Source organism: Eucalyptus grandis, chromosome 7 (assembly GCF_016545825.1).
Source record: "Eucalyptus grandis isolate ANBG69807.140 chromosome 7, ASM1654582v1, whole genome shotgun sequence".
Lineage (NCBI taxonomy): Eukaryota > Viridiplantae > Streptophyta > Magnoliopsida > Myrtales > Myrtaceae > Eucalyptus > Eucalyptus grandis.
Window position 1 is genome coordinate 14,984,617 of NC_052618.1, and position 26,833 is coordinate 15,011,449.

Here is a 26,833-nt window from a genome sequence, read left to right on the forward strand (position 1 = left end):
GAGAGGAATCTTTTGGTGAGCTCATGTGAATTGTATTGTCAATCGATCGCAACATGACAAAGGGTTCGAGGAAAACGTCTCTCTTTACGGGGCCCACGCCACATCATTATTCCGTGTTTTGTTTGTCATTGTCCGACGTTCACTTCCAATTATTGATTTGGACAAGGCGTCCTGAACCACGAGATGAGTGATGTCCACATTATTCCTAAATTTCCTTCTCACTTCGATTTGCGTGGCCACGCGGTCCAATCAGAAAGGCAGCGAAGAAATTTCCTTAAAGTGTAGAGGGTATTCTTGCCAATTACCAGGAAAGGATTGTTTTGGTGGTCTTGGACAAAAAGGTGAGGGTTAAAAGAAGTTTTCTTCGCTAAAGAAACGCACGCAAACATCACAACATTTCGTATTGTACCAAAGCGCATCCGGTTCATCGTTTGAGGAAGGAGAAAAAGTTGAGCTTTGTTCAAGTGTCGAGGGCTTGGGCCTCGTGATTGAAGAGGAGAAACGCATTGGTAAGAAACGTCAACCTGATCACCAGAAATTATCGAGAAGCTCGTTCTTGTTTTGAGATTTTTGCTTTGATGACTACAGCGTGAAGCGCAAAGGTAATTTTTCCGATTGTACTACCTTTCGGAACTCGAAGACGACTTGATCCACTCTCAGGTAACTTTTCTAAAACGCAAAACTTGTTATATTAGTTTCATCTCTACGTTGCTCCTCCATAAAAAGGCCCAACCTTCATTCTCTAGTGTTTTTCATTTTACTCATTGCATGACACCTTATATCCTTTAAAGCATATAAAACATTACATGTGAAATTCACACACCACTTTTTCAAAATCATCATCACATAAATTGCTTTTTTTCTTAATGTATTCTCTTTATAAACTGTTGGTCTTGTTGGACCCGGTGCAATCGCATATTGGCCTTCGCTCCAGAATGATTCTCAAAATATTACCTTTGATCAGGGACACTAGAATAGTTTGAGATATTTGCTTCGATGACTACAGGTTGAAGCGTGAAGATATTCCTCCAATTGTGTGGCCTCTTGTGACTCAAATACGACTTGATTTGCTTCAAGGTAATTTTTTTCTTAATCACAAAACCCATTACGGTGAGTTTAATCTCTACGCTGCTCCCCCAAAAAAGTCGGCCTTCCTTCTCTAGTTTATTATTAATTGATATTGGAGTTTTACTGGTCGCAAGACACTTCACATCCCGTAAAGCATACAAAACATTGTATGTGAAATTCACACATCACTTTTTCATGATTATCATCACATATATTGCTTTTTTTTCTTTAATACATTCTTTTTATTCAAACCCGTTGGTATAAACGATTGGTCCGGTTGGGCACAGTGCAGTCACATGCTGGCCCTCACTCGAGTACGGTTTATAAACATTACCTTTGACCAGACACTAGAATGGTTTACTTTATAGTCACCCGTTTTTCCTTAGAAGGTGGGTGGGCGATAATCTTTAATCAAGGGACCTCAACTTTGGTTCTGGTTCTTGTATCTATACATAAAAATTTCTTTAGTGGATGAGCTCGCTCTTAATTTATTAAAGCTTCATCCGATGATCCCAAAGTAAAGAAAGTTATACAAATGGGGATATAGACATCGTTGCTCTAAACCTGCTTCATCCTTTGTACTAAGTGAGAGCATCCACAAATGGACAAACGATTTGGAAGTGTGTGTATATATATCTGTTTATAATTACGAGCTATCTCACCATCTATATATTTTCATACATAGAGTAAATAATAAATAAGTGCGATAAAATGTGTATGGCGATGAAGTAACTAATAATGGAATGTTAGTCTCCTTTCGCACATTTGTAAGCGAGAAAGGGAAATCCTATGGCGAGTTAATGTAAATTACTGCTCCTGGATCAAAAGTTGTCCTTATTAGATGGGAAGGGTTTGAGGATAACGTCTTAGTTTATGGGACCACGATAACACCATAATTTTCACAAAGCATGGTCATTAGTGAATGATGCCTTTCGGTCGAGTCGAAGATAATCATTCAAAGCATAAGTTGCCAGTAAAGAAGATGATTACGTGGCACTAGAAGAATGACATCATTTATACAAATAATTTTCACTTTGAACACAACAACTCTTACATAAGTATCACATTTTTTTCTGGGCAAAGACCTAAGTGTTGATCAAAATGTCTTTTGGCAAAAGACCAATAAGTTGATTAGCAAAAGACCAATTTGGGACCCTATTTTTTTAAATCACCGAAGGTTGACCATTGCATTAATTGGTTCGAAAGTTTCCTTACGGTGTCCAATTTGCCCTCCTACGAGTTCCAATTGCAAAGACAATGCAACATTTTTTACTTGGTTATGCTTAATAATTGCTTTCTTGATGAAACATTTATCCACTCTAACAAAGACTAGTATTGCATATACTTTCGAAATGTTTCAAAAATTTAGGGTGTTTTCCACATTCGACCCCCTATAAATTACAATGCAATTCTGTTCAATTTTTAGGAACCAGGGACACCAATTTTGCCATTTCTCTTCCTACAAAATCGCTTTCATAAGGTGTTTGATAAGTCCCAATGTACATCAATACAGTGATTAACTTAAGTCGTGTACTAGTCAACTTTAAAAGTCCTTCGACCAAAAAAGAAAAAACTTTAAAAGTCCAAGTACTCCGTGATTTTTATAAAAAAAATTATTAGATAAGGAATAATAAAAAATTTCATTTTCTTTTATTCAGGACGAGCAGGTTTCTTTGATGAAAATTCCAAATTCGTAAAAATTTTGTATAACATCAAAAGGGACAAAAATGATCCCACTTTTCAAATGTCTCCAGTAAAATCTCTTACTCTTAATCGATGGACAGAGGGGTCACTCTTTTATCTTTTTACGTCCAAATGAACCTACGAGGCAACTCGCGACAACCGCGACTCACATATAAGCTGACTCGTCGTTTTCTCAATTAAAAAAGTAAACAAAGTACAATTAGAAATTCTGAACTCAAAATAAAATGATTTTTGTTTAAAAAAAAAACAAAAAGCCAGAAGCAGAAAGGGCATGTGTTCGGCTGTGGTGGCCACGGCCCTGTCCAGGTGAGTGGAGCCGCAATCGCCACGACGTTGCTCTCGGTGCTCTTTCGACTACGGTGGCCAATGCCGTAATTGGTTTCTCCAGCGAACGTGGTCTGCAAAGTTAACCATGGAGAAGGCACCGTTGGCAATGTCGCTTGGGACAAGCTACCTGGTCTTGTCTTGCTCGGCCTCACCATCTCTCTTGTAGCTCGGCAAAAGGAAAAACATAAAAGAAATGGAATGGTCGGGATCACAAACCCGCTCACAGAGATCTAATGAATGGTGCTGGTGATGACCGTCGAAACCGCTTGCAACCCTTGCCTCAACCGATCTCTAGACACCAATTACGACCCCGATGATGAGAACGGCGGGCTCGCGCTTGCGCCCTCTAATCGCCCACCCTAACCCTAACCTTGTCTATTTAACTCCAAAGCACATTGAACAAAACTTCTCTGCATCTTTTAAAACTGTCTGATCAATTGCTCTCTGGTATAAAGTCCAATTCATAACTTTTTCCACCTTCAATCGTTCCTCTTTTCACTGTATTTTGTTTTTAGTGTTTCTATCTCTCTGCAAATTGGAAGGAAGTAAGAGAAGCAAAATGAGACGTTTGCTTCTGCTTCAAGTGTCTGTTACCCTTTTTTTTTTTAATTTTCTCTTTAATAAAAGTTATCTTGTTTTCTTTCATAAAAAAAAAAAAAGTTATCTTGTTTTAAGTTTAAATTAATCTGTTTTACTTTTTTTACTTTTATAATAATAAAATTTTAATCCAGCTTAAAGCGCCGTTTACCGCGTACGCTAGTTGGAAATATAAGAGTGGCCATGTTTGTTCGTCAAGAAAGAATATACACTTTTTGGACATATATAGAAAGTGAAATTATTTTTATCTCATTACTGCAAATACATGCTTTTTTTTCTGGCGTTGGCCCACTAGTTACTTTCGAACTTCAAATGACACTCCAACCCGCCATGGCCATTGGACCCCTACTCTATTTGTTAACAACTTGCTCTGTCTAAGTCCACATAGCATGATCAATGGAAAAAAACATATGAAAATGAAAAAGAAGTGTCGTGTCTCCTTCCACGCCATCAAGAATGAAGAAAGAAAGAACGAAAGACGTTAAGGTCATTGCCATCGACAGGTCGGAAACGAACCAGTCATTCTGGTCTTGGGTTGAAATTGTGTTTAGGGGAATTGAGATACTTGGTGATATCTGTACCTCTTCATCATTTTGTTTCCCTCTAATATTATACTCTAGTTCTCAACTAATTAATTTCTTAAAAGCAAGTTGTGTGTTGATAAAGCGGTGATTTGATGTTGTCTTGTTTTGTTTGTCTTTGTCTAATGGTCATTTGCAATTATGGATCTGGTGATGATTTCTGTCCTCATCATTCCCCCTTGTGTTATAAAATTCTCAACTAATCAATTTCTTAATTGCAAGTTTTGTATTGACGAACAATGAATATGCATACTTGTGTTGCGGGCGTGTGTGCGACTGAGATAGTCAGGACAATACAAACTTTGCTCAAGTCAAAAAGTAGAGTCGGTAGCGCTAGATATAAAAATGGCCCCGTGTCACCCCGTTACGATTAAGATGAACAGAAAAGCTACATTAAAGAATTAACAATCTAGGCAAATAAGTATTTTATGGACCAAACTTTCAAACTTTAAAGTTTTACAAAATTTAATCCATCAGAAAATACGAAAAGTATGGTTAATTATGATTAATTGATTTTCAAACATAGAAGGGTATCTAGTCAATTAACAATAAACATAGAAGATGAAGAGGAGATGAGAGAGAAAGAAGTAGGGTGAAATGGTGATTGACCTTGTTTCCGAACATAGAAGGTTATTTTGATCAAATAAAATATTTGTCCTAAGCCAAAGAGGGAGTAAAAATAGCCATACCCTATTTATTTTATTTAAAATAAAGCAACAGCATCGAAATTTTTACTTGGTGCAATGTTATATTATAATAAAGAATTTCTCACATTTAGATGTGGCCTTTTTAAGGAAATCATCTTTTAATCTATCGGTGACATGGTATCTGCTAAGCTTTAAGAAACACCAGCTATCAAAATAAGTAGTGGACACGGCATCTTTAATTCGTAATCTCTACTTGTTGCTTTCTTGCGAAATCATGAAAATGAAAAGAAATATTTTTGAGCTTTGAAATATTGATAAAAAGTCGTCAACTTTTAAAAAATCGACGATGATCTGCGAGTTCTCCACGTAAGCCACTAACGTGTTACATGGGCGCACCGAGTGCAGCGAGCCATCTCGGAGCGACCGAGCTTTTTCCCAAGTAACTCAACGTTCTAAGTTGCTCTTGCTGATAATATTCCTCAGTCTCTGCCTATTTACCTCGCTCTTGCTTCCGTACGCTCAAGGCCCGTTCTCTCTCTCTCTATCTCTCTCTCTCTCTGGTTTTGCTTCACAGTTCTAAGTGGTTAGTTCTGTTCTCTTTTCAGTTTCTTTCGCACCCATTTGTTTGAGCAAATAATAATAGGAGGCAACAAGAAGAGGGACAAAAGAGGGGCAAAAGGAAATTCTAGAAATTAAAGAAGAAATTATGGGTGAGACATGTGCTATCTCCGTTGCATCGAATCTAGTGTCGAAACTAGGCGAGTCCTTAATTTCTCCCATTGGACACCAATTTGGGTACGTGTTGTGTTACAAGAGCTACGTCGAAGACCTCAAAAATGGAATCAAGGAGCTGGAGACTACATGGGAAAGGGTGCAGTATGATGTCCAAGAAGCAGAGAATAACGGAAAACCCATATACACGGATGTTGAGAATTGGCTGAAGAGTGTGAAGGAGGAGACTGAGAAGGCAGATAACCTATTAAAATGTGACAAAAGTGCAAAAAATGCTTGCTTCCGTGGGTGGCTTCCCAATCCCATGGTGCGATATCCAATTGGCAGGAAGGTGAAGAAGATCACTAGAGTCATTCAAGGACTCCATGAGAAAAGCCGAGAGGGTAACTTCCAGAAGGTCTACCATGAGAATCCTCCGATAGGAATTGTCACTAATACCACTTCCGCTGCAAGATTTGTTGACAACAAAGAAGATGTCCTGGAGTCCAGGGCCAAAATCATGAATGACGTAATGAAGGCTATAGTTGATGATAAGTTCAATGTGATCGGGGTGTATGGGCCAGGTGGGGTTGGCAAGTCTAAGCTGTTGGAGGACATAGAAAGGCAAGTTAAGGAAGAAAAGTTGTTCGATGTGGTCATCATGGCGAATGTATCACGAAATCCAGATTTAAAAGAAATTCAGGGAGAAATTGCTTATGCACTAGGTCTCAAGCTAACAAATGATGAACCTGCTCGTGGGAGAGCAGATCGTTTGTGTAGGAGTTTGGAGGGTGACTCTAAGAAAAAGATTCTCGTAATTTTAGATAATTTATGGAAGAAATTAGAGTTGAAGGAAGTTGGAATCCCTTGCGGAAATGATAATAAAGTAAGAGATTGCAAGCTATTATTAACATCTAGGTACCGAGATGTTCTGCGCAATGATATGGCCTCTGATCGAGATTTCCGGGTCAAAGAGTTAGAGCCTAGAGAAGCGCAAAGACTTTTTGAAAGGACAGTAGGGGACAAAGTCAACGATCCTGAGTTTAAACACCTGGTAGATGGAGTGGTCAAGAATTGTGGAGGCTTGCCACTTTTGATTATTTCATTGGCAAAAAGTTTGAAACATGAACATTTGGCTGCATGGAGGACTGCTTCGACTTACATAGAAGGGTCTGAGGTAAAATCACTAGTGGAACTAAATTATAAAGACTTAAAAAATGAAAGGATAAGATCATTATTCTTATCAATTGCTTTAAACTCAGGGATAATTTTTGAGAGGTATTCCCTTGCCTCCTGCATGGGTTTGGGTTTATATAAAAATTTTAGCAAGACCCTTGAAAACGCAAGAGACAGGTTGATTATGGATCTACGTAGCCTACAGGACTCCTCTTTGTTGCTAGATAGTCATTACACATTGTTTTGCAAAATGCATGATATATTTGTTGATGAAGCCATCTCTATCGCTTACAAGGAATGGAACGCCTTGGTTGGGAGGAAGGATTATGGGTTTAAGGAATGGTCAAAGGATGAGCTCAAAAAATGCATTGCAATGGTCTTTCGTTTCATTGGCATTGATGAGCTTCCTGGAAAATTGGACTGTCCAAATTTGAGGATGCTTCAGCTATTGGAAAACAACCCATCTCTCAAACTTCCCGAGTCATTTTTTGAATCTATGGAGAAGCTCCAAGTCTTGGAGTTGGGTCACTTCCCTTTGACCACTCTACCTTCGTCGATTCAATTCCTTGAAAACCTCAAGTCGCTTGTTGTTTGTTATTGCCCTCTGGCAGATGTTACTATTCTTGGAAAGCTGAAAGGGTTGCAGTTCCTAAATTTCCTAGGATCTACAATCGCTCGATTGCCCAAAGAAATAGGTGAACTAACAGAATTGAGATTTTTGGACTTGACGAGGTGCACCAAGCTCAAAGTTATTGAACCTGGCGTGCTCGGAAGCTTGGTTAATTTAGAGGAACTGTACATGGGCAACAGTTTTGATCAGTGGGAGGCCGAAGATGAAGCACTGCGAAGCAACGCTAGCTTAGCTGAGTTGAGGAACATGAAAAAGTTGAGCACTTTGCACATTTCCATTCCGCATTCGGTCGATTTCTCAAAAGACTTGCCATTCAGAAAACTAAACAGGCATATTATCCAAATTGGGGACATTTGGAATTGGTTGGGTAAATACGAAGAATCCAGAATTTTAAAGCTTAAGCTGCATTCTAGTAATCTTCTTCTCGAAGAGTGGGTGCAGACATGTTTGCAGAGAACGGAAGATCTCCACTTGCATGGACTGCCAGAAGAAGAGCATAGCATTCACGATTTGTGCTTTGAAGGTTTTGGGGAATTGAAGCATCTTCATGTACAAAATTGCCCCTCAATCCAGTTTGTTGTCCACTCCGCAGAGCATGTCCAATGCACGACATTTACGAGATTGGAATCGCTATTTCTCAAGAGTTTGAACAACTTTGAGAAGATTTCTCGTGGTTGTCTTGCCCCAGAATCCTTCGGCAAATTAAAGATTGTGAAAGTGGACGACTGCGACGTAATCAAACATTTATTTCCTTTGTCCATGATGAGAATATTCTCGCAACTTGAAGAGATTGAAATAAGCAACTGCAAGTTGATGCAGCAAATTATCACGAATGCCGTGGCAGAAGAAGATGGAGATGAAATAGATGATGATCCCAAAGTGAAGTCGTGCAATTTGCGTAGGCTGACATTGCAAAACTTAGCCGAGATGACGAGCTTCTATAAAACCGTGGACCATTCGGTTGAATTCTTTGATGGGCAACAGGTAAATTTCACTCTTTTACCTCTATCCTGACCATCCTAATCCAAGGAAACTTTCTCTAACTAGTCTTCTGATCCATGAGTTTGAAGTACGGACATTGCCTACGATCGAATATATTAGTGATAGAAATATCATTGGTTTAAGCGTGCGTTAGCTCATTACTAAATAAGTGATATCCTCGATCGCGAAATCTGAGGAAAGACAAATAAAAAAAAGATAAGATGACATAAATAAAGTTTACTCAAAAAAACATAAATAAAGTTTCCCACTTTTATAGCCTTTTTCGATTTCCTCCTTACCTTTCAAAGCCACTAGTTGAAATCCCACCATTGCGTGGACTTTAATATTAATTGATAAAGTAAAATGCATTTATTAACAAGCAATAACTGTCTATGCCGTTTAGTATATTGTGTTAAAAAGAATTGATTTTATTCGGGATATATATATCTTATTCATAAAGACAATGGACTATTATCTTACGAATTATCTGAATTTAATTTTGATATGTGCAACAAAATGGTGAGTACTAATGTGATACTTTTACCGTTTTGAAGTAAATGAAGCGTTATGCATGGTATCAATATATAGGAGTATAATAGCACGTAGAAAAATGGGATAAATATTTTTTTTTTCGAGATTTTGTTCCTCAGGATAGTTAGACAAATAATAATAATTTTCAAAATGGAATTGCTATGTGATAAATGAATGCATATAAACATTTATATATCAGTTAATTACGTCTCAGTTGTCTGTGTTATGATATCAACATAGCTAAAGAAGCAACTTTTAGATGATTTTAAAGTCCATCATTGCTTAATGGTAATATGTACACATACATTTATGGATATATTCATAACTTGAAGAAAATATGTATAGCCTATATAATTTGTATGACCTTATCAATGGACATAAGTAGAATTCTATTATATCCGCTTAATTAAAGTAAAAAAGAAAACAATAAAATATTTTATCTAGGTGAATTTAACTTTAGTGACTATGTGTCAAACGACATCTAGATCAACCGAATATAAGAATCGTAAAAAGTTGTGGTATGTGAATGGAAATTTGTGGAAACGTGGTTGTACAAAAGAAAATTGTCCTAAAAGTTCTAAAACTATTGTTCTTTTGTCAATTTAGTCATAAAGCTTTTAGTTTTATCAATTGAGTATTAATTAAATTTTTGTCAATTAAGTTAACTAGATCAATTTTGGCCAGAATTCACTAACATGGATACCGAATGTTCTACATGACACGGTTAGTGTTGACGTAGACAATTTTCAATAGTTTTTTTTTTATAAATTTTTTATGTTTCTTGCCAGCCACTTTGTTAAAACAAAAGTTAATGAAGGAAAACAGAAAAAAAAAGGTTAAAAAAAGTAAAATTCAAAATCATTATTCGGCCTTTTCTTCCATCATATTCAGATTTATTGTGTGAGATTATTTCCTTTATTAAATTTTCACACGCAACGGATGTTCGTAATTTATAGTTACAAGCATTTTGAGATTACGTAGGATTATCCACTCCTCGCAGCTAAAGAAAAATTGATGCGTATGCCTTCATAACGTGATTCTCTTGACTTTTTAAGGTTTTATTGCCCCGGTTGGAGATATTGACACTGTCTAAACTTCCCAAATTGAAAAAGATATGGAACTCTCAATTTCCCTCAGATCTGAGCAACCTAAAATTCCTCAAGGTGGAGGATTGCGCGTTCCTCTTGTGCATCATCCCATCAAATTTGCTAATAAAGCTCCGTAATTTGGAAGCTATAACCATTGAAAGATGTTGGTTAATACGAGATGTATTCGACCTTGAAGGACTGACATTGAGTGGGGAGGTAGAAATTCTTTCGCGATTGACTAGATTAACCTTGAGTGACTTACCAAGGTTGAGGTACATATGGAACAAGAATCCAAGAAGAGCATTGTGTCTCCAAAACTTAAGGGTATTGAAGGTGAAAAATTGTGAGAACTTGAGGTTTCTTTTTTCTTTTTCCATGGCTAAAGAGCTCCAGCAAATAAAAGAAATAGAAGTAGCAAGTTGTAAATTGTTGGAAGAACTTATAGATGTGCAAGAAGAAGAATCAGACGAAGCTCCATCCATCAACACTATAAAGTTCCCCCAGTTAACCTCCTTATCTCTTAAGGAATTGCAAAATTTTAAGACATTCTTTTATGGAACGTACCATATTCATTGTCCAACCTTAACAAGATTGACAATATCTGGATGCCCCAAAATGATGACATTCTCTTCATTTGAAGAAAAGCAACAGTCGATTGATGCCCCTTTACAAAAAGCGTTTGGTTGCATCAACTCTAACTTGTCCTTGCCTGTCTTCTTCAATGAAAGGGTAAGCAAGCATCTATATTATTGTTATTATTATTATTTTAAATTCAGCATTCTTCTAGTTCTGGTCAATGAAGCAATTTACTGTAAACTGGATCATTATTCTATAAGAAAAGCATAGCAGTTCACGGTGGAACCAACTCATGTTGTTGTTCATTCCCAAAATGGCCCCAAATTATCGGCATAACAAAATTTCGTACCAAAAATCTCAGTTATTCAACATATACAAGGTTTTTATGCAGGTTCTTTTTCCAAGCTTGGAGGAATTGAAACTTTCGTCCATGTGTGAGTTAAAGAGGATATGGCACGATCAATTCCTCGAACAGTCCAGTAAACTCGCATCCCTCACTCTTGAACTTTGTGAGAATTTGTCACATGTTTTTCCACCAAATTCCATCGATAGGTTGCAGAGCTTGAATGAAATTAAGGTGGTTGGGTGTCCCTTCTTGGAGGCATTATTTGAATCGGTAAGTCTTAACGTTGAGGAAAGGCAAAAGCCATTGGTCCTCCCTACATTAAAAAAAGTGGAGTTGTTGAATCTACCAAGGCTGAGAGACATTTCGAAGAGTGACTACAAAGTAACCTCGGCATTTCCTAGCCTGATGGAAGTGAAAGTGAGGCGTTGTCACAGTTTGCCATATCTCTTCTCAAGTGCCACAGCCAAAACTCTTGATAAACTTGCGCTCCTTGATGTTTCCTGTTGCAATAACCTGCGGACCGTAATTGTGATGGAAGAAGGAAAAGTAAAAACCGTAAAGACGGTAATGTTCCGCCAATTAAGCACACTCAAGATTGGTGACCTTGAGAATTTTATTAGTTTCAGCTTAGCGAGTTGTGCTCCTGATGGGCTATATCCTCTATTTGATGAGAAGGTATCGTATCCCAATTTATCTTATCTTTTATTTTACTATATTTTTGTATTCTTTGGCCCTAAATTTTTGTATGTATTTTTGATTTATCTATGTACATTTGTAGCTAGCATTTCCAAAGTTAGAAGAGTTACACATCGAGGGAGTTCAACAAGAAGAACGTGGAGCGATAAAATCCTTGTGGAGTCCTTTTGCTGTCTAAAGGTCCTTAAGGTGAAGCAGTGTCAGAACCTAATGAATGTGATTCCTTCATTCATGTGGAAGAGGCTGCTTCACTGTGTGGAGTCCTTGACTGTTGAGAAGTGTCCACATCTGAGAAACCTTTTTACAATGCCTATGGCAAAAAGTCTAGGAAAACTCCAATATCTTGGTCTTGGTGGTTGTGAAGAGATGGAGTACATTGTTGCCAGAGAAAATGAGAAACTTGAAGAAGCAGCTGACAGAATTGTAATTCCTCAACTTGTCACTCTATACCTTCACAACATGCCAAAACTCAGAAGTTTCTTCCAAGAGAAGCATATATCAGAGTGGCCCTCCTTGAAAGAGTTTACCATAAAAAATTGTAAAGCTGTGGAGGTGATTCTAGGAGGAGATGCCAGTTGTAGAAAACTAGAGGACAATGTTCCGAGAAAGCAACCTCTTTTACTCGTGGAAAAGGTTTGAACTCATTCTTCTTTAATGTCATATATAGTTTGTTGTCCTAATGGTTTGAGCTAAGACAATGTGAGGGTTTATGGGGTCATTTATGATAACTTATCATTTTCTTTTACAAATCTTTGACCTCAAATAAAAAACATCTCAAAACTATTTCTTTAATATAAACGTACTGAAATGTATATCAAAACTTTTCATAAGTTTAAAAAACTTAATATTATTTTCTTTCCTTTACAAATCTTAGAGTAAATTGTAGCTAAAGTACAAGTATTTTAATGAGAGCCTAAGCTTCAATTTAGTAACTTTTAAGTAATCTAGAGTATAGACAATGCTAAGGATGTTGGCTCAAATTTTAATGTTAGTCAATGTAAGATCAAGGGTTAATGACACTACGAGTTTTGAAACTTGTATTGGTTCAGGACTAGAGTTATAAAATTTGCACAATTGATGCATCTCAAGACTTGTTAAGTCTGTCCCTTTTTTGTAGAAAAATTCTTCATCTTTATTATATTTCCAATCTTGCATGGCCCTTGACGTGGTGATGGAGCTTCCTCAAGCACAAAGGTAGCTGTTTCACTATTGCCACATAAAAAAATTGGAAAAAAGGAGAGTAAAAATTAGGAAGAAAAATCATCAGTAATATGAAATTGGAACTAAAAGAAAGTCCTATGAGAGATCCCCAGTCCCTAGGGGGGGTGGTAGTTGGGGAAGGGTTACATAGGCAGCGCCACTATTGCTTCCCTTCCTGCCGATGAGGGCTAGCCCTCGCCGTGAGCAAGCAATGGCCTATTACCGCCCCTAGCAATTTGGGTGAGGGCAAGTGGGCTCACTTGCGTGATGGCGAGGAGCCAAGTTTAGCAATTGCTAGTGACCTGGTGAGGGTACTGAGCGCCCTAGCCATGACCGGTGGTACGATTGTGGCCCTCGTCGGTGCAAAAGCCCGAGACAAATTCCCCCTTTCTCCCACCTCGTTTTCTTATATGTGCTTTTTAAATATTTTGTCACCTTTTTTGAAAGTGGCATCACCATATTCGCACCAGATTTTTACAATTAAAAAAAGGGAAAATTCGATGAAAAATGCCATATATATTTTGGGCAATGGAAAGACTCAAATGCTGAATCGAAACAAGTTTTACTAATAAAGGAAGAAAAGTTTTAGTTCTTAAACATGCCAAACCGGAATAAGTTTTAGGGGCCATTTTGTCATTATTATTTAAGCTAATTGTGAATATTGTGATGGGAGAATCGTTCCACAAGTCCTAAAACATATTTATGAAGCAATCAAGTCATAAATTTTTCAGTTGATGCAATGAACTCTTAAACCTTTATCAAAAAGTGCAATCCGAGTCTCAAACATTTCAATTGGCGTAATTAAGTCATAAATTAATACAAACAAATGCAATTTGAGGTTGCCGCATAGGCAATCTAAGTTATTGTGTACTAAAAGAACTTGATTATGCTTTTTGCAAAAATATTTAAAACTTAAGTAAAACCAATTGAAAGGTCTAGGATTTGACTACATTTCATATATAAAATTCATACTTCCAACACACCTTCATTTCATGATTATGAATAAAACTGCAAGTAGTTTGACATAATATTTTTCACTTTCAGGTCAAACCTAGTCAACTTAATCAAATGCTAATCAAAGGAGCTTTGGTGTAAAATTAGAATCATGGACTCAGCAAATTTTGCACCGTCGCTCCACACAAGCCAATATTTTCTTTGCTACATGCATTATATGTAAATAACTCAATTGCACTGACATGGAATCTAAGATTCAATGTGCTGTCATTCATTATCACAAAAAAAATTGAGGATTTTTTTTACTAGGTGTATGATATATATATGTTAGCAACTGATAATATAGAATGAAATTGCATAGCAAGGTTGGTTTAGAATTATAAAATCCAAAGGAAAATGAGAGAGATAGATGCCAAATTAGGCTAGGAAGAAGAAACACCAAATAGACAAACTTATTAGTCAATGAATTCATCCTCAAAACTGAAGAAAATTAGTATCTTGGCCAATATCATAGGAAATTAAAACAAGAGTTCCTTACCAAAAAAAAAAAAAAAAAAACAAGAATTCAAACTAATCAAGCATAAATAAGACAAATTAATAGCAAGGTGGTTGAAGAATCATGTCATATATCAATTTCCACAAAAGGGAGATTTGGATATGCACCTTGAAAGTATAAGGCTATATTAAGTAATTTAGTACCAATTTTAGAGTCACGAACTTGCAGTTCTGTGAACGATTAATAGGAGAAATTACATTCCAGATTTACTATATTTCAAAAGGTATTTCTCTAAATTCATCTAGATCAGTTAGTAGAATTTTACTCCACCCACTTTACTATTCCCACAAGTAGAGTCCTTATTTAACTCTTGAAGACATTGAGAGCACTTATCCATGTTGTTTTGCTCAATAGCGAACTGATTTTGGACCATTTTCTTGTCTTCTCTACGTTTTTGATTGAATCTATTCAATTCTCACTAAAAGTGTTGAAATACTCTCTTAGACCACTAAAATTTGTTTAACCTCTTCAAGATTGTTAAGGATTTATGACAACCACAATCACAACAATAGTCGGATTACTCTTGACTGTCAACATTATTAGAATAGCATGATAATTATAATAATAATTGACATACCAATTGGCATAATAACCTTGATTCTTTTCAAATTTTGATATATCGAGTTAATAAATAATGCAACATTATTTAAAGAGAAAATTTACCAAACATAGAGTGGCTACAAATCAGCAAGCATGGTGGCTAATTTCAATAGGGATGATGCCATATATCTTCATGAGCATATTAGATCAGAAATGCAAGTATAGTAAGTAAATTAAGTACCATTGCATTGGCCCTTGGTCTAGAATAGTTGCACAACGATAATAAGTAGTTAAAGCAAAGTTATGATACCAATTAATGTTGAAGAGATCTAGCTCAATGATCAATTGATGAAGAGCAGATCTAGATCTGATACCAACTCATGTTGAACGAAAGCATGAAGAAAGTTAGGTTTAGATTTGTTGAAAGTGGAGGAAATTCAGATAATAAGAAAAGACAGAGAAACTAAAGAGAGATGAAAGAGATAGAAATGCCAATTTAGGTGGGCAAAAGATACGTCAAATAGGCAAACTTAGTTATCAAATGATTCAAATCAATTAATCATTATAACTTAAATAAAAAAATTAATTGGTTTATATTTATAGGCAACTTTAATAATAGTGATAAACTATTAATAGAAATAAATCAAGATGAATATCCTCAATCTTGATAATTTCGGATAACAAACTTAGAAAGAAACAAATCAGTTAGTGATTGGAGAATCCAAGACAACATTAATTAAATAGTACATACCTGCACTCACCATCTTTTGATTTAATCGTTGGATTCCTTTCTTCAATATTTGTTGTATTTACTTTGAGTCTATACTTTGTCGGAGAACTTTTGAAGTGCAAGATCCAAGAAGCATTGGTTTGTGCGAATTAGTTTCTATTTTGTTGTCTGCACTTCAAAGAAATGGGACAGTATATTGGCTATTGTGTTTTTTTAGAGTTGTAATGAGCTAAATCTAACATGAGTTAAATTTGAGATTCATGGGAGAAAAATTATACACGAAATGAACATGGTTGTCTAACTAAGAAGGCCATGGTTATGCTATTGCCCAAACATAATGCTTGATATACATTAGAAAAATTTATGCTTACTACTATAACATTCTATGACAGAAGAATGAATTTTAGGGGGTGGCATTTGCCAAATAGAAATAACGTACATCTAGTCTTCTTTTCTTTTGATTCTTTGATAATGTCCACCCTATGATTTTCTTTGTTCATGAAATTAAAGTATTCTCTTTTTTTTTTTGGGGAATAGAGAACTGGCTCTAATTAATTAAATTGAAAAATAACAGGTTGAGTTTCCTAGTATGGAGTTGATGAAGATCTTAGACATGGATAACATTGAGAAGATATGGCTTGATGATCTTAATTCAAATGCCTTTAGCAAATTGAAGACACTGGTAGTAGAGTATTGTGAGAAACTTTTATCCATATTTTCATCTTATAATATGCTCACAAAATTTCAAAACCTAGAGGAGATAACTGTGACCAATTGTGGATCCTTAGAAGTGGTATTTCAAGTCCAAGAGTTTGAATTTAGCAAAGCTAATTCTACAAATACTTTTCAATTGAGAAAATTGATTTTGATGCGGCTCTCAAAAATGAAACACGTGTGCAATGGACTTCCTCATGGAGGTCTTGCCTTTGGACGCTTACAACACATGAAGGTTGTCAAGTGTGAGAGTCTCAAAAGTTTATTTCTGAGCTCGATGGCAAAAAGTATGACACATCTCAAAGAACTTTTAGTACGGGATTGCGGGGTGGAGGATATTATCGTGGAGGAAGACAGAGTAGGGATGAGTGCGGATGATCTCTTCTTTTCGCAATTAATCGACCTAAGGTTACTTGAGTTGCCGAAACTAAGGAGTTTCTACCAGAATAGCCATACTTCAGCATGGCCACTCTTGAAGCAATTGCGAGTGAGACACTGTGGCCAGATGAGGTCATCCTCATTTGCTTGTGAATCCCAAAGCTGCCAAGGTACAATTACCAGCGAGAACCAATATGCAATCTTTTCTTTTGAAAAGGTATAGCCCTTATTAATGATTCTAGCACTTGGCTATTGTCTTCATTGGCTTATGTTCATAGTTCTTGGTGCACTATTATTTTATCTAGGAAATTGAAATCGTCAAACATTTCATGCTTGTTGATACTCACCTAACCACGCCTGTGAATTGCTTAGAAATTTAAAGATTATATGCAGTTGATTATTTCTAGCTCATATTATTTGATATATAATCTATTGATCCCAGCTTTTACTTTGAAGAAAAACACTTTTATTAAATTAACTTGTGTAGACAAATCATGCTTCTAATGAGCCGCGCATATCTTATGATTGAGATTTACCTATTTAATTTAATTTAATTTGAACAACCCCATCCACCAAACTTTTAAAAAAAATGTTATTATGTTTATTTGGCATATTGCTAGCTTAGCTACAAAACAAATTTCTATCCTCGAATATCTTGAATATGGTTGGTAATTATCAAGCACTGGGGATAATTTGCTTATCTAGTCACATGTTAGTAATTTATCAATAGGCTTAAAAAAGGATTAACTTTTTTTTCTACTTTTAAAATCACCAACTACTCTAATAATTTACCAACTTTTATTCTCGTGGCTCACCAAAATACATGATATTACTAACTTTATTTGAATTTACTGAACTTAATTTGATTGGTGTACCAATATTGTCACATTAAGACTCCATTCATTTCATGAAAAATGGAATTTATGCAAATATTTTCTAAAAAATGATTGCTTATATGGCCTCCAAAAATGAATAAACTAAACATATTTTCAAAATCCACAAAAAAAATATTTAGATATAAATTGTTGTCTACAATGAAAAGAATTTTCATTAACTAATTATTATTGAGCGATACAAGCAATCATTTTTAAGAAAATGTGTTTCAAAATATTCATTTTCTATAAAATACAAATTAATTTTAGTTACTTACCACCTTATATCGTGTTAGGATTGGAAAGTACCAACATTTCCCAAATTACAAACTACTTTAATAATCAACCAATATTTATTCTTATGACAAGTCAATGCCTCTCAAATTACTAACTTTAATTTGAAATTACAAACGAAAATCTAATTGATGTACCAACAATCATCAAATTAAGATACCAATGGATCTTATTTGCTGACCAACTTTTTATCTTATAGATCTTGAAATGTACTATTATATCTTTATACTTTCAGGGGAAAAATTTCAAAAAATGACCTGAAGTGTTATTGTTTCCTCAAATAAGGGCCCGAAGTGAACTTTGTTTCAAATAAGGACCTAAAGTGGCCTTAGTTGTTTCAAATAAGGGCTTGAAGTGGCTTTGGTTGTTTCAAATAAGGACCTGACCTCACCGATCGCCGACGACTAAATTTTCCGACCAATCAAGGGTATTTTTGTCATTTTGCATTTCACCTTTTTTTCTTTCCTTTTTTTTTTTTTTTCTGGTTCTTCTTCTTCCTCTTCACTGGTGGTCGATTGGCCACCGGTGATGCCCACAGAGGGCTAAGCGAGGGTCACCCCCAACAACGAGGGCCACTCACACTAGCCACAAGTGAGGGACGGCCTCGCTTGAGCGTGGTGACCCTCACCCAGGGGCCATCCGCGAGGTTGGCCCTCGTTGGCCCCAGGTGAGGGCCGACCTCACGAATGGCCCATAGGCGAGGGTCACCATACCTAGGTGAGGCCATCCCTCGCCCAACCCTTTGTGGGCATTGCCAGTGGCTGGCTAGCCACCGGCGAAGAGGAAGAAGAACCAGCCAAAAAAATGGAAAAAAGAAGAAGGGAAAATTGACAAATGATGAAAATACCCTTGATCGCTAGAAAGATGAGTCCTTATTTGAAACAGACTAGCCACTTTAGGCTCTTATTTAAAAAAAAACATAACGACTTTAGGTCATCATTTAAAATAACATCCACTTTAGACCCTTATTTGAGAAAATGAAGGCACTTCAAGTTCTTATTTGAAACAAGATCCACTTCGGGCCCTTATTTGAGAAAAAAAAGAGGGTACTTCGGGTCCCTTTTTGGAATTTTCCCTACTTTCAAGATCACCAACTATATTAAATATCTACCAACGTTTATTCCAATGGCTAACTAACACTTTTCAAGTTGCAAACGTTCAATTGAAATTACCAAACTTAATTTGAGTGGCATATCAATGATCCACCAACACAGAATTAGGTTCCTTTTGAATTGCACATAACCCTAAAAACATAGTTTATTTGGGGCTATATACTTTTGGTTTGTTTCATTGCTCAGCTAATGTTTCGCTTTGCTTTTGTAAGAATGAACAACTTGTCTTCATTTTTTACTCTTTTTTCCATCGAAATTTTGAACAATCATCTCTATCTTGTTTTATCGCTCTTTCACCCATGTCCCATCATTTCAATTTTCCTTTTCTTCTTTTTCATTTTTTTTTTTTTTTGGTCAATCGTTTGTTGAGTTTGAATGGATTATTCTCAATGTAACATAAAAGTGAAGCCATATGGTACTTACAATCAATAGTAAAATAGATATGAGAACTGCAACTTCAAAAACAATGTGCAACATTTATACAACATCTTACTATTGAAACACATATACTAACTAAAAAAAAAAAAACCTGATTTATTAAAACAAGCAAATGTAATTTTTTCCATTTGAATTTAATTAGTTACAATTGAAATAGCTAAAGCATCATTGATTAATAACTTTCTTTATCTAAATTCACGAAATATATAGTGATTGAATTGGGCACACCACATCAATAAAAAAAAAATAAAAAAATTGGGCACATCACTAACAACAATCATCCCTCCTATAGTGGCCATCGATGCTTGCTTGTCTACTTCCAGAAAGTTGTGTTTCTCCTTATTTCCCTAAACTGAAGGACATTTTAGTCATTGGAATTTTGGTGGCTTAATTAAACGGAGTCCCTCCTGCAGGTCATTTCTCACTTGGAGGGATCGACATTAACGAGGGAGGATGTTATGATGATGATGCCACAGCATTACATCTTTCGCCATCTCAAAGAGGTGTCTTTGGCATGCTACCATGATGAAAATGTTGTTTTTCCTTCCAACTTTCTTCTCCACAAATTCCCCAATCTAGAAACACTTGCTGTGAGATGTTGTTCCTTCGAGGAGATATTTCCAAGAGATTCATCTGGACATGGGGGAGCGACTCCCTATGAAGAACTAACTGGCATGGCAAAACCTCTCGCGGCACTGCGAAATCTAAGGCAACTTGAACTAAAAACACTGTGTAACCTAAAGCAAGTTTGGAAAGATGGGTCCTTGATGGCTGAAATTCTCAAACAGCTTGAAGTTTTGATAGTTCGGGAGTGCCCGAGTTTATCAATCGTACTTCCATCCCCGACTTCATTCCAGAGATTGACGAGTTTAAAAGTACTAGATTGCATTGGTTTAGTTCATTTGGGGACTTGCTCAGCAGTGACAAGCCTGGTGCACCTTACTCGGCTAATCCTAATAAATTGTGGTGCGATGGAAGAGGTGGTGACAGATGATGGAAATGGAGTAGAGGAGATCTCTTTCCCCAAGCTGCGATGGTTGACACTTAACGGTTTATCAAGCCTTGAGAGCTTCTCCACCACTAATTGCACCTTCAGATTCCCATCGCTGGGGCGTCTCGTCGTCATGAAGTGCCCCAAGATGAATATATTCTGCAAGGGTGCCTTGAGGACACCGAACCTAGATAAAGTACTCCTCTCCTACGTGGGTGATGAATGGCGTTGGGAGGGTGACCTTAATACCACCATCCGAACCTTATCGGCTTGAAACGATCCACTCCAAATTTAGCAAGACAGGTAAATCTATGTGCCTAATTATGTCTGTCTGAATCTGGTGTCAAAAAGAATAAATTTGTGTTCTTCAAATTCTATATTGGGTCATAGTAGGTCGGTCTTTCTTAAAAGAATGTTCGACTAGGTTTTAAAGGAATTGTCACACGATTTGATAATTAGGGGCTTTTGAGCACTTATTCACCCTTGCATTCCAGGTGTCTGATGAATTGCTTAGCATAGCCTCTGTTAGTGCTGCTTCGAAGATTGTGAGGTTTTGTTATATGGGGCTGTGTGCTCGCCCACTTCTCTCATTAAATTTGATGAGTGTCTTATGGACAACGTTTCTTTCTGTCAGGTGTCATGCTCGCTACGATCGAAGTGGCTACTTTCATTTGCTAGAAAGTGTCTCCTGTTGTAGGATGTTGAAGCAAGATTTTTGCACCGTGTGCACTAATAATGTTCTAGTGCACGGTGTTGATGCCTCTTGATATGGTGTCTTTGTGCCGATGTTGGTATTCACAGTAGGTGCTTCATTGAATTTATCATTCTTTTGCTAGCTTGGGATGTCTTCTCTATGTCATTTCCTTGATAATGGTACTTGTGTAGCAGAATGGTTGAGCAAATAGTCAATTGAATGTGGGGGTACTCTAACATTAGTTGAATTGTATAGATATTTTGTATGAGTGTTGGCTTTAAGGCAAAAGTTTCTCTGGAGTTGGACTATTTGGATGATGAAAACAGTGGCATGCACTAACCAAAAGGGCACGAAGTCCAAGAATCCAAATAAGCGCATGTCCTTCAAGCAGCGCAACATAGCCTACATGGAGCTGTTCACGCTAGATGTTGTCATCTCCAAGCACTTTCTACTTCACTCACTCATAGGGTCACGAGCAAGCAAGGCGCTGTTGCAGGTACCAATTCTAAAGACATTAGAGCCGTTCTGATGTCTCAATTGGACATACCGGCATGTTTGGCCAAAGGCAGATTTTGGCAAACTAGGCTAGGGAAGCTGATGTGTGCACTGCTTCCTATACTCCAAGAGAGAGGGGCAAGTTTGAATGAAAAATCAGAGTAGTAGTTCAGTCTCTGATTAACAATGGCATTGATGCGGAAGTTTATCTTGACTGATTTTCCCTCCTTGAGCATGATCTTGTTTGTATGCACTACTCCTAATGGAAATATACTGACACCTTTGACATTGTATTGAGAATATGCAGAATGTAGTGTTGGTTCATTTGCCAGTTACATATAGATAACTGTGACTATTTGTTTCAGTAGCAGAATCAGATTTGTTTTGGCTTTGTAGAAACATTTACCTTCTAGATTCTTGAATAAGAGCATTCTGATGGCTATCATAGCTTCACATATATTTCTCCAATTTTACATGGTGTCTGCATCGACTCCAGCTTTTGGAACATTATGGATGTCCATGAGAGGAGGTTAGTTTCATCCATCTTCTTTTAGCAGAAAATTTTTTATGCAGCTATGATCAAAGTGGCTGCTTTTAGATGCTAGAAAGGTGTCTCCTGTAGCAAGAGGATGAAGCAAGCTTTTCGCAACTCGTGCACTAATAGTGTTCTAGTGCATGGTGTTGATGCCTCTCGACATGGTGTCTTTGTGCCGACATGTGGTATCCATAGTGGGGAGGTGAATTCATTAAATATCTTATTCTTTTACTAGTTTGCGATGTCCTCTCTCTGTGATTTCCTTGATAATATTCCTGGTGCAGCATAATGGTTGAGCAGATAATCAATTGAATGTGGGGTTGCTCTATCCTTAATCGAACTGTGTAGGGATATTGTATGCATGTTGGCTTTTGGGTGACCATGTTTAGTGGTTAAGACTTTAGCTTTTTGTTTTTGATTTTTATAGTACTCTCCTAGGTCCTTCATGTCCTAAGATAGTGCTGGCTGGTAAGCTCGACACTATTTGTCTGAACAGCCTCATTTAGCACCAAGAAGTTTCTTTGGAGTTGAATATTACTTGGATGATAGCAATAGCTGGCCATACAATTACCAAAAGGGGAAAAAGTCCAAGAATTCGAATAGGCACATGTCCTTCACACAACACACCATAGCCTACATGGAGCCGTTCATGCTAGATGTTTTTATCTCCAAGCACTTTGTCTCAACTTCACTGACTCGTGGGGCCACGTGCAAGCAGCTTGCTGTTGCGGGTACCAACTCTAAGGACATCGAAGCTGTACTCAAGTCTCGATTGGACATAATTGCCTGTTTGGCCATAGGCCAGATTCTGGCTGACTGGGCGAGGGAAGCTGATGTGTGCACTGCTTCCTATACTAAATCAAAGCAATAGTTCAGTCTCTGATTGACAGTAGCATCAACATTAAAGTTTCTATTGACTGATTTTCCCTCCTTGAGCGTGATCTTGTTTATACCTTGTAGGAGTATACTAACATCTTTGACATTGTTTTGAGAATGCGCAGGATGTAGTGTTGGTTCATTTGCTAGTTAAATATAAATAATGGCGACTGTTTGTTTGACAGGTGCAGAATCCACATTTGTTTTGGCTTGTTGAAACATTGACCTTCTTGATTCTTGAATGAGCATTGTGACGGCTATCATAGCTTCGTATGTCTTTCTCTCATTTTCCAGGGTGTTGATATTGACTCCTGCTTTTGAAACATTAGGGATGTCCATGCCACGATGATTAGTTTCATCCAATCTTCTTAGCGGACACTTTATTTACAAAGTTAGAACCACAGCTCTTGAGAGTCCAAAGTACTATCATCACATGGATTGGCAAGTAATATCCTACTCAAATTATCATAACTTAAGTTACTTTAGTTGTCTATTGTTCAGTTGTTTTACTTGAGTTCATAACATAGAGATACATAGATATTACTTCGCCTGCATCTGTGACTTGATGGTACATAATCAATGAACTCGATATCACATGATATGGTCATTGTATTGTTGTGGAAAATATGAGACTAAATATAAAGTGTTGTTTAGTCATTCTTTTTCTTCTGCTTCTAACTTTGACTCTCTTGGACAAAAAGAGTAGGCCTCATTGAAAGGTGATATTATATGATGTGCTGCTTTTCTAATGTTATTTCTTGCCGGTCTACTTTTGTGGATACTAAGAAATTTTTTTTTTACATATTTGATGCCGTTCTAATATTCCTGTGTTTTTACCACAATAGTAGTATCACCCATGTCGACATAAGAGTCTCTCTAAATTGCAATGAGTTCAAGCTATATCATCGTCAAACCATCAAAGAGAGAGAAAAAGGCATTGGATCCAATTTACTGTAGAATTCCTTCATAAACCCCTCGCCCCAGCTTTTTGAGATTCACAGATCACGATGGTACCTGCATTTTACTCACTCCTCTCCCTGGCGGTTGAGCCACATATTAGGATAAAGAGAGAGATCCGAAATCCAATCTGCTCACAGATGGAGTACAATATTGACATGTAAGGAAAGTAAGCTAGTTGATTGAAGGTGATCTAATTGCTTCGCAATTCACCTATTTTAGATAAATCCACTGCAAAAGCTGATGATCTAAGGATCACTCAGGTGTGGAGCCTATTGCAATTTCATATGTTCATCGGATGGCTATTATGAAGAAGAAAAGCTCACTTGCTAGTTGTTATTGTCAGATAAAGTTTGAATTCTGCTCTTGTCCTCTTGTTGCAGTTTTAGTTGTATTCATTGCTTTTTTGGTGCTTCATCCTCGTAGCTCTTTCCATAAGTGCCAATATGGACCATCAATTGTTTTTTAATCTGGGCATCTTAAGAGTTTCTAGTAATCTGACTCTTCCAATGTTTCAAAGGAGTTCATAAAATACATCAAATAGCTCACAAACTTAAAGCACTATAGTCATTTCCATGACATGGTTGCACTTAAAGTGCTGCATATCTCTGTACTAGTCAAATGTCCACAATTTAACATAATCAATATATAATAAGATATTGTGCAGCAAAACGTTATTTCCGAGTCCCAGGATAAGGTAGCTGTGTTTGGTCGGGGGTATTTACTCCTGAATCATATTTTGAACGTGTCATTTTCCATGCACTTGGTTTCAGTGAAGTACAAATGCAAGCCATCTATATCTTGTCCGAAGCATCTTCTTCTTTATATTTCCTTCAGATAGTCACAAAGCAAAATTCGGAGTTTGACCCTGTTGCTTCTTCATAAAAATTTATAAGTAGGATTGAGAAACCTGGTTATTTGATTATCCATACTGAGGAATCTGTTGATTCTAGTACCACTACTGGAATAATATTTCTCTTTTCCCAGTTCAAAAAACAAAGATCCGTTTTCTGGAAGTTTAAGCTGTCCAAAGTCTCTTCAAATGTCCTGTTTGATATTGTTCCTTGCCATATCTTTTCATTGCTTTATCTCTCGTACTCCGGTTTAGTAGGATCTGTTCCTGAGAATGTCCAGAGTAGTTGAGTCTGGGGTTTCTTGTCCTAGTTCGTTGAAGTTGTCATCATTCGTCTAATATATTACTGGGGGCACTAGTTGACATACTTTAAAACTCATTGCAAGTGCAAATGCCATTTCTCATGCAGTTAGTGGTACTTGGACTATTTGTATGTTAATTTGCTTCTCGCTTATTATAGTATACCTCAGGTCCATGGCAGACTTGGAGAAACTTCACAAAATGGTGCGAATTTTACTTTACCAGCTTCTCTTCAAGGGCATGAAAATGAGTCTGTCGTTCTTAAATAGCTCACTACTCTTCATTCTAAGGAGCCCTTCGATCGTATTCAACATGAATCTTGCAAAAGTTGCCAATAAAGAAGATGATTACGCAATTTCTAAAAAGTACCATCACATAAAAGTTAATTTCCACAAGGAACATCTTGAATCTGGCGCTGTATCCATTTGTTTTTGGCCAAAGACCTAATTGTTGATTAAAAGCTAATTTCCACAATGCACTAACAGCACTTCTTGCTCGATATTTACATTTTTTTTTTTTTCGCTCGGACGGGGTGTCTATTCTTGTCTTGCTCAGCCTCACCACCTTTCTTATCACTCGGCAAAAGAAAAAAGATTAATGCAAAGGAATTGCCATAATCACAAACCCGCTCATAGCAATCAGATGAGCAATGCTGGTTATCGCCATTGAGATCACTTGTAAATCTTATCTTGATGGATCTCTCAACCGCGATTATGACCCTACCGATGACAATTGCAAGCTCACGGTCGTGGCCCCGTAATCGACCCCTGCAACAGTAGCTATGTGTGAATTTTAAATGATACCATAACCCACTATGGCCACTTACTCCAGCACTCAATGTTACCATCCGGCTATGTACAAGTCGCAGCAGCGCGGTCAATGGGAAAAAAAAAATTGAAAAGGAAAACGAGGTGCCGTCTCCTTCCATTGCATGACATCATTTCTAATATCTTCTTGTTAAATGACCCCGGCGTGGATTTGCTTGAGTTCGCGGAGGGATTTGCAGTCTTTGAGGTACGAAACGAACGATGTCGGGCTCGGAGAGAGGGATGGGAGGAGGAGTTGAGGAAGCGTCTTGAACAGACGTGGCCAGGTATTGGCAGAAAGAACGGGACTCTGACTCCAGCCAACATGTGCGAGGCTCAAAACTCAAACAAAATTTGGGGTTTTATATACTAATACAAGATGATGATGATGATGATGATGATGATGATGATGATGATGATGATGATTTTCAAAACAAGGACCTAAAGTGGATATTGTCTCAAATAAGAACCTAGAGTGATTAACTTAAGGTGCGTTTGGTTTTTATTTTATTTTATAGAAATAGTCCTTTTATATTTCTTTTCTTAACAATTTCTAAGTGAAAGAACATTTTAGTAACTACATAAAAATCTGTTCTCAGAATTGAAAAAGAATAAGAAGGCATTTTTTATGCCATAGAATTTCTTTTTAAATTTTTTAGATTTTTTTTCCCTCTCTTCTTCTTCTTTCTCCTCCTCTAGCTTGCGACTGGCGGACGACTGCTAGTGACCGGTGACCAGCAGCAGGCGACGGTAGAGGATAGTGGCGGGCAATGGGCGACGATGGAGGACAGCACAAGACGACGGGGGCAATAGACATCAAGGAAGAACAAGAAAAGGAAAAAAGAAAGGAAAGAAGATGGCTTATTTATAAAAATTGT

The 26,833-nt window shown here is 37.0% G+C and overlaps 2 protein-coding genes across 2 annotated transcripts; both read left to right on the forward strand.

Annotated features, from left to right (window-relative positions):
- Positions 1 to 204: 204 nt before the first annotated feature.
- Positions 205 to 11,862, forward strand: LOC104428104 (disease resistance protein RPS2). The gene is made up of 7 exons (XM_039316316.1): positions 205 to 509; positions 589 to 660; positions 1,007 to 1,077; positions 5,530 to 8,426; positions 10,010 to 10,771; positions 11,010 to 11,639; positions 11,743 to 11,862. Exons 4-7 carry the CDS (start codon positions 5,631 to 5,633, stop codon positions 11,836 to 11,838), a joined length of 4,284 nt encoding a protein of 1,427 aa, XP_039172250.1. The 5' UTR covers positions 205 to 509; positions 589 to 660; positions 1,007 to 1,077; positions 5,530 to 5,630; the 3' UTR covers positions 11,839 to 11,862.
- On the forward strand, positions 11,840 to 23,200 carry LOC104428128. Its single transcript, XM_039316317.1, has 4 exons — positions 11,840 to 12,293; positions 16,215 to 16,949; positions 19,862 to 20,742; positions 21,074 to 23,200. The coding sequence occupies exons 1-3, from the start codon at positions 11,871 to 11,873 to the stop codon at positions 20,711 to 20,713; spliced, it is 2,010 nt and encodes a 669-aa protein (XP_039172251.1). The 5' UTR covers positions 11,840 to 11,870; the 3' UTR covers positions 20,714 to 20,742; positions 21,074 to 23,200.
- The last annotated feature ends 3,633 nt before the right edge of the window (positions 23,201 to 26,833 follow it).